Source organism: Marmota monax, unplaced genomic scaffold (assembly GCF_021218885.2).
Source record: "Marmota monax isolate L192 unplaced genomic scaffold, Marmota_monax_Labrador192_F-V1.1 WCK01_AAM20220418_F8-fsc00060, whole genome shotgun sequence".
NCBI lineage: Eukaryota > Metazoa > Chordata > Mammalia > Rodentia > Sciuridae > Marmota > Marmota monax.
Window position 1 is genome coordinate 10977290 of NW_026692826.1, and position 14005 is coordinate 10991294.

General features: G+C 54.0%; 1 protein-coding gene across 1 annotated transcript in view; it reads left to right on the top strand.

The window, feature by feature from the left end:
* Positions 1–14005, top strand: part of Kcng2 (potassium voltage-gated channel modifier subfamily G member 2) — a 44434-nt gene that overhangs the window by 16177 nt on the left and 14252 nt on the right. The window contains exon 2 of the mRNA XM_058580698.1: positions 11651–12363. Within this exon, the coding sequence (XP_058436681.1) occupies positions 11725–12363 (639 nt within the window). The 5' untranslated portion in view covers positions 11651–11724. The remainder of the gene's footprint in view (positions 1–11650; positions 12364–14005) is intronic.

Consider the following 14005-nt stretch of genomic DNA (forward strand, 5'->3'; position numbering starts at 1 on the left):
GCCCCTCCTGATGGCCAGAGAGTGCAGAGTGAGGAGGGAGACATGCTTCGAAAGCTTGTGTGGCTGGTGGAACAGTGTTGAGGAGCCCCTCAGAGCGCCCCATCCCCTGTCTCTTGCTCTTGGATCTTTCTCCTTTCCTCCCACTTTCTTTCCTTTCTCCTTTGCTGCTTTCTGGAACCCTTCACCCCCTCCCCCTAATCTTTCTTTGGTATCCATGGGGGTCCCACCTTTGGAAAGGTCTTAGTGGCCTCGTGCCTTGGTTTACCTGCGTGGGCCCCAGAGGTCGACACTCAGGCCAGGCACAGGTGATGTGACCGAGCGGGTCCTGTTCCTCTGGCTCCATCCTGGGTCTCCCACTCGGTGGCTCAAGTCCTTTCAGCACAGTGGAGATGTGTGAGCTGCCGAGGGCCATCTGAGCCTTGCCACCTTATCAGCTGACTCTTCAGGCACCTGCACTGGTGCTGTGGAACAAAAGGAGACGTCCCCCGTTTCTGCTTCCCCACCCCAAGCAGGACTGCCCCATCGAAGGGGAGTGGAGTGAAGGCGGGAGTTCAAGCCTCCCTGCCACAGCACTGGGCTCTCAGACGCGCAGTCAGAACTTCTTCCCGTCTGACCGAGTCCCTCTTGTTGCAGCGTGATTTGCTGGAGACTCTTTGTTGCAGTCCTAACTGTTGTTTTTCTTTTGACACCCACACTGTTGGTGCTGTGTTTGGGAAGTGACAAACCAGAAAGTGAGCTACAGGACAAAACCCAGACCTGTTGGGCCATAATTGTCTAGAAGTGACAAATTTAAACCAGCCCCACGGGCAGGCCATCTGGAGCGTGTGCGTACATGAGGGGATCAACAAGCAGGTGTGCACCTGGAACTCCAGTGACCACATACCCTGCCCCCAGGAGGCCAGGGGTGTTGGGATGTCCCCTCTATCCCTGCAGTCCTGAGGCCACACATGAGGAGCCGTGACAAGACTCCTCCCACAGTGAGGAGCCCCTTGGGGTCAAAAGAGACCACATGAAGAACCTGGTTTCCACCCTTGCCCAGCAAGGAGACCTCACCCGTGCCCTGCAGAGCAGCATGGGAAGATGCCCGCACAGTGAAGGGTCTGAGCACCCAGGTGTCCAGGTTTCCTGAGAAAGCACTCATCATGCTGCGCTCCAGGGAGAGCTGTGATTGATCGAGGAGGAGTAGCAGTGGACACCAAGCAGGGTGGCAGGGGAGCGAGAGTTGTTGCGCAGAAGTGCAGAGCAGCTCCAGCGAAGTGCTCCAGCGAGCCGCGGAGACGGCAGGCAGAGGCCGCAGGAGTGCCCGTGAAGAAGCAGAAGGAAGTGTGAGGACTGGGTGCAGGACGCAGTGGTGGGCTCTGTGGCAGGTGGCGTGGACGGATGCAAGAGGAGAGCGACCTCTCCAGGGCTCATGGGCAGCCTGGGCAGAAACCGGTGGTGTCCAGCACTGCCAGCACCAGTGCCAGGACCTGGATCACTGGGACCCAGATCCCTCCGACCCCGTGGCCTGGGGCTGAGGAAAGCAGCCAGTGTGGAGAGCAAGCGCTGCGCGAGCAGGGATTCCAAGGACCCAGGGAGCTCAGGGCCCTGGTCCCCCCAGTTCCAGGGCCCTTTGCCTGCCTCCTCTGACTGGCTGTACTGACCAGCCCTTCAGCAGCCTCGTGGTAGGGCAGCCCCAGCTGGGGTTGGCAGTGACGCGGCCGTTACCAGGGCCGAGTCCTGCTCCCTCACATGTTGAAGTGTGACGTTAGAGAAGCACGCCAAGGCAGGCATATAAAGCAGGGTTTATTTAGGAAGAGGAACATGGACGTCTCCGGGGAGGGAGAAGGGCCATAGTGGTGTCCTGGTATCCCGAGGAGTGAGGTGTTCTGCCCTTTTTATATGTCCTAGGCCTGTTAGGTTCTCCTCCCTTTTCCCCTTGTCTCTCTCCTTCCTAGTACATGACTAGGCCTAGGAAATGCTCAGTGGGACGGCCTAAGGGTGGGAACCAGGTGGGCTGGGGGGGAGGGCAGGATGGTGCAACCCTGCACACAGTGACTATCTTAGGGTTCCCTGTAGGGAGGGGCAATTCCTGGGACTGGTGACCTTGGCAACAGGTGGGAGAAGGGGCTGGTTCCTGATAGGGTGGAGGAAGGGCTCAGAGGAATTCACATTTCAGTCCTTCAGGGGACAGTCTCCAACTTCCCAGACTCACTCAGAACTGGCCTTCTAATCCGACCTGACTGATTTCCTGTCTATGCTGATTGCCTGTCTAATTCTGGCTTCAAGCCAGAGGAAACAGAGACTTCTTCCCCCCGCAGACAGTGGCAGAACCCAGACCCCCCCACACACACACACAGAATTGTTCTTCCTGCTCCCTGGCCACCCGCAGTGCACTGGGCATGCACACACCCCACAGCAGCACGGTAACCCTTGATTAAACCTCACCAGGCCACCGAGGCCCATTTGCTCTTGCGCTGCGACCACACTGTCATCTCCCAACCCAGAGCAGATGGAGTTTGTGTAAAGTTGGGATGAATTGATCCTCCTTTCATTCCTTTATTTGTTTGGGTTTTTTTGGGGGGGAGGGCGTATTGGGGATTGAACTCAGGGGCACTTGACCACTGAGCCACATCCCCAGCCCTGTTTTGTATTTTATTTAGAGACGGGGTCTCACTGAGTTGCTTAGCGCCTCGCCATTGCTGAGCTGGCTTTGAACTTGGGATCCTATTGTCGCAGCCTCCTGAGCCACTAGGATTACAGGTGTGCACCACCGCACCTGACTCCTTTATTTATTTTTTACTGGGTTTCCTCCACATACATACAGGTGAGATTCTTTTGGTGCACTGACATGACATGCAACATGCTGTGGTTGACTTCACTCCGTATGTCTGCCTCGTTCCCTCCTCCCTCCCTCCCTCCCCTTCTCCTACATCTACTCCACCGTCTTCCCGTATCTTTATGATACTCGTCTCCTCTCCTACCACCTTCTTTCCTTGTTTGGGTCTGGCTTCCACATATGAGAAACATTCAGCTCTTGGTTTTCTGAGTCTGGCTGATTTCACTTACCATGATGTTATGGTTTGGATGCGAGGTGTCCTGCACAAACTCAACGTGTGAGACAAAGCGAGAGGGTTCAGAGGGGAAGTGACTGGGTTACAAGAGCCTTAACCCAATCAATGGGTTAATGCCTGATGGGATTGACTGAGCGGTAATTGAAGGTAGGTGGGGTGTGGCTGGAGGAGGTGGGCATTGGGGCTGTGGTTTGGGGTATAGATTTGTATCTGGCAGGTGGAGTCTTTCTGCTTCCTGGTCATCATATGAGCTGCCTCCCTCCATCACACTCTTCTGCATGATATTCTGCCTCACCTCCATCCCTGAGGAATGGAGCCTTTTGTCTATGGATTGAGACCTCTGAAACTGTGAGCCCCCGAGTAAACTTTTCCTCCTCTACAGTTGTTCTGCTCAAGTCTTTCATCACAGCAGCAAATTAGTGACTAAAACACACGATGTTCTGCATTTTCATCCACCCAATCATGGTACATGCCATGACTTCTTTCTTCTTTCTGGCTGAGTGCAGTCCTTTGTGTGTGAATACATATAAATACATGTTCTTAATCTCCTCTGTTGATGGGCACGTGGGCTGGTTCCATAACCTTGCTTTTATGAACTGTGCTGCTATAAACATTGAGGTGGCTGTGTTGCTCTAGTATGCTGATTTTGGATCTTTGGGATAAATAAAGAGTGGGACAGCTGGTCAGAGGGTGACTCCATCGGTAGTTTTCTGAGTCTCTGCGCTGCTTTCCAGAGGGATTGTGCTAATTTGCAGTCCCACCAGAATATGTGAGTCTACCTTTTCCCCACGTCCTCACCAGAATTTATTATTTTTGTGCTCTGGATATTGAAGATCCTTTTATTAATATTTATTTTTTGGTGTAACTGGACACGATATCTTTATTTATTTATTTATTTTTATATGGTGCTGAGGATCGAACCCAGCATGTTCTAGGCAAGTGCTCTACTGCTGAGCCACAATCCCAGCCCCTGAAAATACTTTTTGATTAGTTTTCTTCTTTTTTTTAAATTTTTTTTTTTTAGTTTTCGGTGGACACAGCATCTTTATTTTATTTTTATGTGGTGCTGAGGATCGAACCCAGTGCCTCGCGCACGCCAGGCAAGCGCATTACCTACCGCTTGAGCCACATTCCAGCCCTAGTTTTCTTCTTTAAGTTATTAAGCTTAAAAACTTCATAATAGGGCTGGGTTGTGGCTCAGTGGTAGAGATTCGCCTCACGTGTGCAAGATCCTGGGTTCGATCCTCAGCACCACATAAAAATAAATACATGAAATAAAGGTATTGTGTCCAACTATAACTAAAATATTTTTAAAAGGCTTCATAATATAAACCTTTATTATTTTCCCTGTGAATTCTATGAAGCAAGGAGACACAATGGCTCAGAAAGGACGATGTAGGCTTTGGATGGTACAGCCCCAGGGTGACCATGCCATGTCCACCCATGAAGTGGACAGGCAGCTCCAATTCCAGCACCTTCTCCCACGTCCAGGAGTGGGTTGCCCTAAGATGGAGGAGGTGTTGAGGGGACACTGAGAACAGGGGGCATGCTTGATGTTGGCCAGGAGGCCGGGAAGCAGTCCACGCACATCAGAAAGTGTGTGCATGCCTGTGTGCTCACTCCCTGGAGGACCTGTGCTCTGGGCCGTTCTGAGCACTTCCTTATCTGTGGTCCTCACCATGGTCTTGTACACTAGGTGCCATGATGCACAGGTCCCCGTCTCTCGCGGGCCAACGTCACAGTGGTGAGACGCACGCTGACAAGCACCTTGGCCACAGTGCTGAGTGTGGCATGCTGAGTGCCCTGCTGCAGTAGCACCACGTCAGCAGGTTAAGGCGGGCCCAGACTGAGGGGCCACGTGCAGTGGGCAGAGCTGCCCAGGCCCAGCCAGAGGCCCGGCTCTAGGGACCCCAGTAAACCAGGTCTGGCCGTTTGCCCCAGCCCCATACAGAAGAAGCCATGCTGAAGAGCAGGTGTGGCTATGTTGGGAAGGCACCGTGGGGCAGCAACTCAGCCCTGTCTCTGGGGTGCTGAGTGAGCCTTGGGTTTCAGTGGAGGAAGAGCTGGGACTTCCTCACACTGGTCTGATTGACTGTTCTCTAGCGCTGGTTCTGTGAGGTGGCTCTGGAGACCCTTATTGCTGGAGAGGGCCGTCCCCCTTTGCCTCACAGGATGTCTGTCTGCCAGACCTGGAGTCCTGGAGGGGGCACTTGGGTTCCCATGAGACAACTGCTCCTGTGGGGGTCTGCCTCTTCATGGGTGGTCTGCCTACCCGGCTCCGCTGTTCCTGGGAGGTGATGGGCCACGGCAGGAGACTTTTAGGTGCTGCTCCAGGAGTCTGCAAAGTGCTTGGCAAGAGCTGGGAGCTGTGACCCCTGAGAAGCGTGAAGACACCTCGTTGCCCTCATCTTGACGTCTTCAGACCCCAAGGAGGGGGTCACTGAGTGGATGCACCCTGCTCCCATGATCACCCTGCTGCCCAGAATGCAGGGATCTAATCAGAGCTGAAGGTCATCACAAAGACACCAAAGGCAGGCAGAGGCCAGGTCCCCCGCCTGGTCTGCCCTGGCATGCGCAGGCCCAGGCAAGAGGCCAGGCTCGCAGCACAGGCCGCTTCTGAGGCTCTGTCTTCCTAGTGCACTGCGAGCTCTTCACTGTGCCACTCGAGTCCTGCTGCAGCTTGCCGAGGTGGGTCAGGCTCCTGTGCGGAGTGCTCCAGGAGCAAGGGCTTTGCCTGGTTTTGACTGACTACAAGTGCTGTAGCCATAGGGGAACACCCCCCCACATCCTCTGAAGACCTGGGCTGGAGCTGGGAACCCCAAGTCACTGCAGTGTTCACAAGTAGCATTTAATTACCACCGACAAGCTGTGTCCCCCCCCCCCCATGGCCTCCCTTCAAGAAAGCTCTCTCCCAGGGCTGGGACTGTAACTCAGTGGCAGAGCACCTGCCTAGCATGTGTGAGGCACTGGGCTGGACCCCCAGCACCACATGTAAATAAATAAAAATAAAGTTTTATCAACAACTGAAAAAAAAAAAAAAGAAAAAGAAAGCTCTCTCCTGTTTTCCTAAGTGTGAGGCCCCAGGGAGAGGGTGATGTTGGCCTGGTTACTCCAATGACATGCCTTTAATCTCCAGTGGCACACGAAGATGCTGGCTCTGGAGAGCTCAGCACCCTGAGGGGCATTTTGTACCCAGTTTAATGTCTGCTTTGTGTGACACCAAGTCCACCAGGAGCGTGCAGCAGCACCAGGAAGAGCTGGGCCTTAGTCCACCGTACAGGGGGCATTGCCAATGCTGGCCACACTCAGCCAGGCCTGGGCTTTCAGGGACCCTGGGATCAGCCCCCTCTGGGCCTTGGCATTCCCGACTGTCCCTCCTGCCACACTCCTCACGGGACTGCCGACATCTGTGCATGGTGATTTGCCTCCAGGGTCCCCAAGCCAAGAGCAGTGATACAGGAAGCCAGAGCGGGGCCTTCAGCCTATCTACAAGGAAGCTAGGGCAGAGGTCCAGGGCTTCACACCCAGTAGCTGTACAGTGACTCCAGGCCCGGCCCTGATGTGCTCCTGTGGTTCTGGTGGTTCTGGGACTTGGCTTGAGCTAGGCAGGAGTTTACAGCTCCTTCTAGGTGAGATGTGGGTCACCTTTCTGCACCCTTTCAGTGCAGGCTCACTCAACCCGAAATCCTGCTACGAGGCAGGCTCAGGGCTAGACGGCGAGCTGGCCTCAGTCCCACTGATGCTGCCTCCTGGCCTTCTGCCTCCGCCCACTAGGCGTGGGGTCATCCCCTCTTGACAATCAGAGCCACCTCCAGACCTTGCCTGTGCCGTATGGGCAGGGTCAGACGGAGAATCGCCGCTCTGATGCTGTGTCTGGTTGTCAGGTGCCTGGGCCTAGCAACCTGCAGCTACTGTCCATCCACGTGCTTCACAGGCACAATCCCAGCCTCACGCCATCGCCTCCTTTTTGACCCAGCCCTGGAGACTTTCCTTATGGGTAGGTGGTCTCTCAGGTCTCCCCTGGGCTGCGGGTTAGCCTGTGAGGCCACTTTCAAGTGGGCTGGGTCACACCTCCGCCTTGACCTTGAGGTCCAGCACCTGCCTCACTCACTTCCCCATGGAGACAGCATCAGACTTGCCAGGCTATTCCTGGTAGCATAGGTGTATCTGTTTTTGCTGTTATGAATCGAGCATCTTCTCACATATTTAAAAACTTCTTTTCATCTACTGTCAATCAGACTTCATGTCAATCTGCCCATTTTTCCTGTGGCACTTCAGATTTTCTTTATGATCAAGAGCACATGTTTCATTCCACTCCAAGGATGGGAACGAACTCGAGTTTCCACAAGTAACTTCACGATTTTAAGTCAGATGGAAGTCGACTTGAAGTGCTTTCCATGTAACGTGACGTACGGGCAGGTGGTAAAGACAGTCCTCCACATCACTTCAGTTCTGTGGTTCTTCTTCACGATCATCCACCCAACCACAGAAAGCTTAGAGCCCCCCATGCCTTGGCCACAACAGGAGCCAGGTGGGTGGCAGAGGTGGGCAGGCCAGGCGGTAGTTGGCCACAGCAACACAGTGGGATGGGAGGTCCCCAAGAAACACATCAGGTTCTTTCTGTTTCTGAGAGCAAAACCCAGCGTGTATGCTCCTGGTAGGAGCTGCCGCCTCTGCTTCCATTCCAACAGGTATGTGGAGAGAAGGTGCCGCCCTTCACAGCCATGTCCACCCAGAGCCCAAGGAAGCTGGCAGGAACCCTCAAGCAGCACTGGAACTATTTGTAATTTCAGAGGAAAGGTCATCTGGGTGTGCTTTCTGCTTGAGTGTGACCCTTGGGGGGGGGGTGCACCTCCAGGGCAGCCAGAACACAGGTCCTCCCGAAGTGGGAGGCTGGAGCAGGACCCCAGGCAGCCGCACTACCAGGGATCATCAGGGGCAGTTCCTGCAGTCTCAGGCCTGCATGTGCTCCTGTTTTCCTGCCTTGAGCAAGTTCAGTCTCCAGAGATTTTGAATAAGATGAGACCCTCTTGGGGCTGTACCTCAGTGGAAAAGCGCTTGCCTAGCATGTACGAGGCATTGGGTTCGATCCTCAGCACTGCATATAAATGAATACATAAAAAATAAAAGTACATCAACCACTAAAAAAAATAAAAACAAAGACATGTTGTCCATCTACAATTACCAAAACAATAAAATAAAATAAAAAATGACTCTTTAAAAAGAAGAAGGAAAAAAAATCCAAGATCCTCTTCTGCAGTACTTTTTCAAGTTCCCCTGATTTATGGCCTGGAGCCTAGGAAGCGACCGACCCCTGGCTGCGTGGAGCTGTTGGGCACCCCTTCTCAGTGCATGCCATCCAAGAGAGGCTGGGATTTGCAGGTCCTTGGCCTCAGCTGGCCCGCAATGGACTGAGACTGGGTGTTTACTGGATGAAAAGGCAGTGGGGCTTGAACTCACACACAAGCTTGGCTCTTGGATGACCCCAGTCATGCAGCCAGCAAGGCTTTGCAGCTGTAGCACCGGTGCTGGCTGCTGGAGAGGCTCCTGGCCCGCGCAGGTACTGTCCCGTGCAGCCCTCCAGAGTTCAGGCTTCATGCCCCCCAATGGTGAAGTCCCGCAGCCAGCGGGAAGGGACTGTGATTTGTGGATGTTCTTTCCCCTCCCTCTGTTAACACCACCCCTTCCCCCAGCTGTAGGGGAAGCTCACTGCAGGAGGGTGCCCTAGTGTCTGAGCTGCCCCGGGCAGGTAGCTCACTCTGGACCCTTAACATGTGAGATGCATGTAACGAGCAAGATATTCAGACTGTGTGGGTTAGACACAATAATTTACCCAGCACCTACTTAAAAGCTGGTTTAAATTTTTAAAAATTCAGATTAAGCTGGGCAAAGTAGCACACGCCCGTGATTCTAGCAACTCCAGAGACTGAGTCAGGAGGATCACAAATTCAAAGCCAGCTTCTGCAACTTAGAGAGACCCTGTCTCAAAATAAAAAAATAAAAAGGGCTGAGATTGTGACTCAGCAGTAAATTGCCCCTGAATTCAGTCTCAGGTACAAAATATATATATATATATATATATATAAATTAGATTAAGTCTCATAAGGTCACTCTACCATTTTAATCATCTCAACCCTCAATTCAGTGGGTTTAGTGTATTAACAGTATAACCATCACCACTAAGCCCAGAACACTGTCACTTCCACAAAAGAAACTTGGTGCCCATGTCCGCTGCCAGCCTTGTCTTCCTGTGGGTGCATGTAGACTGGACGTGGCACATGAAGGGGCCCTTCCTATGGTTGTCCTCAGCATCGCCTCCCAAGGTCAGCCACACGGCAGCAGCACCTGCTTCTTCTCCACAGCTGACCTGTCCCGGTGTATGAATGGACCCAGTCTGTTCACCCATGTGCCTGTTGATGGGATCTGGGCCACTGTCACCTTGGGCTGCTGTGCATGAGCTGGTGCAGGCATCTGTGTCCAGGTTGTCATGAGAAATGCTGTCATCCTCCGGTGTCTTCCAGGGCTGGGTTTGCAGGGCCGTGGCCCCTGGCTGGCCTTTCTGGGGAGCTGCCAGGCTGTTTCCCACTTCCTGCTGGCCACATGCCAGTTCTGACTTGGCCAAGTCTTCTCTAGCACTTGCTTCTTTCCCGTGTGTGGTGAGGACGTTTACAGGTGTGAGGAGGTGTCTCCCTGTAGTTTTTAGGAAACGCTAAATTTGACCCCAGGCTCCTCCAACGAGCACTTACTGGCTGCTCTCAGAGCCCCCCACCTGCCTCTTGACAGCTCAACATTGGTGTGTCTTCATGTGACTCTCGTAGAGCTGCTTAGGTGTGTGGATCTAGGTTTTCATCAAATTTGGGGATTTTTATCCATCGTTTCTTCAAATATTCTCTTGCTGCTTTCTCCTTGTGGGATATCATACATCCCACAAGTAGGTACCCTCCACAGGAGCCACAGATACCTCAGGATCCATTTGTTTTCTTGTTTCTCCCCCACCACCCACCCGCCCCTGGGCAATGAACCCAGCCCTTTTTATTTTTATTTTAAGACAGGTCTCACTAAGTTGCCCAGGCTGGCCTGGGGAGTTGCTGGGACCACAGGTGGGTGCTGCTGCACCTGGCTTCAGTTTCTTTGGGCTCCTCAGACATGATGCCCTCCGTGGCCTGTCTCAAGTCAGGGTGCTTTCTGCAGCCTCCTGGGTCTGCCCTGGGGCCCCTGGAGGACGTATTTCATTACTTCATGTTTCAGCCCCAGAGTTTCTGTCACTCCCTCTGTAACATCTATGTCCACTGGTCCTGTGTGTGGCGAGGCATTATTCTTGCAGTCTCCTCTGTTCACAGTCTCAGCGGGCTTGGTCAGTTTGTTGCAGTTTCTCTCTGTGGAGGCTACACATTTCATTCTTTGTACACCTCCTGAGTTTTCCATAGAACATTTTAAGAGGCCTGAAACCAGACCCCCTGGGATTTGTTGTAGCTACTGATGTTCAATAACTTTTACTGGAATAATTTTTAACGGTCTGTATTTTTGTTCAAAATGTGGCTGCTAACATCTCTGTTCTATCAGCTCAGTGGTCAATGAGTAAGTGGACACAGATTCTTAAATGCCCAGAATGGAAAGCAAAGCAAGCTTTGCACACAGGCTTTGTGTGTGTGTTTATCTCACTCCAACCCATGCCAGACAGTTCACACCACAGTCTTGCCCTCACCTCACCTTCTCCATGTCTGTCCTGATCTCTGCCTTGCCCCCACCTGCTGGCAGTGGGGAGATCAGCCCAAGGAGAGATGAAGGAACTCCTTTGTTCTTTCCTGAGCTTGTGCACCGTCCAGGCTTGAGCATGGTATTCTGGAGTCTCAGGAATTAGCTGGAACAGATTTCTGAGTTCTTATTCCCCAAAGTGCCTCACTCCCCAGCCTGTCCTCCCACACACTCTGCCTAGCCTGTGGTTCATCCCAGCTGTGACCCACTGCCTCAGCAGCAATAGCTAAGGCATTGGCCAATAAATATCTTCACTCCACACTGCCTGCTTTGGCACTGGGAGAGTTGCCAGCTATGAGAGATAAAGCCAAGACCTTCAAGCTGGCTTCTGGGAGCCACCAGGTAGGTCCAGGTAATGACAGTCACTGGTGCAGGAGGTCCGACTGTAGGGGAGAGGGTTTGCAGGCTGTGTTTCCAGGACCACTGCTAAGCTGGGAGCAGAGCAGAAGAGGAGGGCACAGTCAAAACTGCAAAGCTTCAGACTGGGCTGGGCTGTCTTGAGTGTTCCGAGGTTGCTGGTTAGTTCCCAGAGTTCAAAAAGAGTTGATTTTAGAATTATCTTACCAGGTTTTTTCCCCATTTCTTTGAGCAACGCCTTGCCCAGATCTCTGGCTGTGTCTCTAAGACGGACCCAAATATGAATGTGTGCAAGCCTCTCTCCAGCACCTGTTCCAAAGCAAATCCCAGCATGTGTCACTGTTCTCAGGCCACGAGTTAAGGTCAGGTCTCCACTTAACCAGCTCCGCTAGAAAGCTTGAAAGTTCTGTTGGGATTTTGTGAGCTTGGGAATGCGAGAGGAGAAAGCAGCAGGTTCACTGGCGCCTGCCTCTTTTTTCTTGCAGACCCCGTCTCCCAAGAGCGCGGCTCCGTGACCTCTTGGGGCAGCACCTCTGAGCACCGGCCGGCACATGGGGCCATGGCCCTACTCCCGGGGCACGCCGAGCCCCCCAGTTGGCCGCCTGGTGGTGGACCTGCCCCCGCTCGGCACGTCATCATCAACGTCGGCGGCTGCAGGGTTCGCCTGGCCTGGGCCGCGCTGGCGCGCTGTCCCCTCGCGCGCCTCGAGCGCCTGAGCGCATGCCGAGGCCGCGACGAGCTGCTGCGCGTGTGCGATGACTATGACGTGAGCCGTGACGAGTTCTTCTTCGACAGAAGCCCGTGCGCCTTCCGTGCCATAGTGGCCCTGCTGCACGCCGGCAAGCTGCGGTTGCTGCGTGGACCGTGCGCGCTGGCCTTCCGCGACGAGCTGGCCTACTGGGGCATCGACGAGGCGCGCCTGGAGCGCTGCTGCCTGCGCCGCCTGCGCCGCCGCGAGGAGGAGGCCGCCGAGGCCCGCGCTGTGCAGACTGGGCACGTGGCGCCAGGGAGCCCGGCGCGCGCCCTCGGGCCGGGGCGGCTAGAGCGCAGTCGGCAGCGCCTGCGCGATGTGGTGGACAACCCACATTCCGGGCTGGCGGGCAAGCTCTTCGCCTTTGTCTCCGTGTCCTTCGTGGCCGTCACGGCGGTTGGCCTTTGCCTGAGCACCATGCCGGACATGCGTGCGGAGGAGGAGCGGGTGAGCGTGGTGGGTCGGTGGGGCCACCCTTGGGCAGGGTGGGGCAGGAAGTGCTGGCTGGGGGCAAGCCTACATGTGGGAGGTGGCAACGCTGGCAGCCCTGCCAATCTCAGAACAACATGGGTGGGACACACGCGGGGGTCGGGACAGGACAGGACATAGAGGGGTAGAGGGCCCCAAGAGAGCCCTGGTCTTGTTTGTGTACAACCCTCCTGCAGTGGTGGGTGAGGCCACTGGGCCGTGAGTGAAGGTCCAGTGGGCAGAATCTGGGCTCTAGGTTAGAGTCAGTTTGGGCATCCATCCCCAGGCCTGATCCATTTTTCTCTGGAGTCTTTCCAACAGCTCAGCCAGGGGTGGACTACCTGAAGCTAAAAATATGCAATACCTTAAGGGTCTAGAGAACTGTGTGGTTTGGCCCCAAATTTGGTCATTCCAGGGCAAAGGAATGAGACCTATGTTCTCCTGGGGCAGCAGGGCCAGAGCCAAGTCAGCTTTGGGGGGGGGGGGGGCGGGGGGGCACTCCATCATATCACAGTAGCTTTCTGCCCCCTTCTTTCTGGCTTGTTGACCAATGGGAGAATTGCAGCACAGAAGAGCTAGGCAGAAGTGTCACTTGTGGGTTAAGCTAAGTTCTCAAGACAAGGCAAGGGCAGGTGAAAGACTGTCCTTGCAGTTAGCCTGCATTTGCACACATTGTGCACCATGGAATGTCCTGAAAACATTGTGTAAGGATGGTGTGCACCAGGGCAGGTGTCGGGATTAGTAGGGAAGGCACGGTCACTCCTCCTCATGGTGCTTCATTCCTACAGAGGCTCCTAACCTTCCACCTCTGGTCAGCTGGCCAGAGCCCTTTGGGTGTCCAGGGACAAGTGCTGGAGCCCTCCAGGGGTTAGCTCATTCAGAGAAGCAGGAGAGCTGAATGGAGTAGGAGCGTGGCGGCCTTACTACAGGCTAGGTTTGCATGTAAATTTTGGACACTGGTTGGCCTGTTTCGTTGATGAGGGTCCCACAACTGAGCTGTCATGTCCAGTCATCTTAACCAAGCCTGAGTTGCTAATTCTGCTTCTAAAAAGATACTGATGGGTTTGTATTTCTAAGTAGCAATTACTCAGTGCAGCATTCAGAAGGGGGAAATCACTTACGTAAGACCAGGGAGTGGAGCAGTCAGGGCTGCCTGGGCCAGCAAAGGATCTGGGAGCCCCAACTGCAGATCCTCTCTTAGGCATCTCTGGTCCCCATCACGCCTCTTCACACTCCCAGACACTATCTTCCTAACTCAGTTTCACATTCAAGAGTGGAGCCTCCATTGTGGGAGGACATGGGGAGAGGCGTCCATGCTGCCAGAGGGGCTGGCCAATGTGGGCTCTTGGAAAGCTGTTTGCCAATGGTCAAGAGCTTGTGACAAGACACTTCTGAGAACATCTGTCTTAGGGACATGGGAAGCTACAGGCACTGTGGGCAGGGCTGCAGGTCCCACACCCTTCTAGAATAAGGATGATGTTAGTCAGCTGGACCTGGAAAGCAAGGACAGTGACGGATGCTCATCATTGACAGCACCTGTTAGGAGCCCATTTGGGATCACTGCCTTCCTTCCATAACCCCGAAGCAAATGCCACAGCCTGTCTGACTTAAAACAAGATTC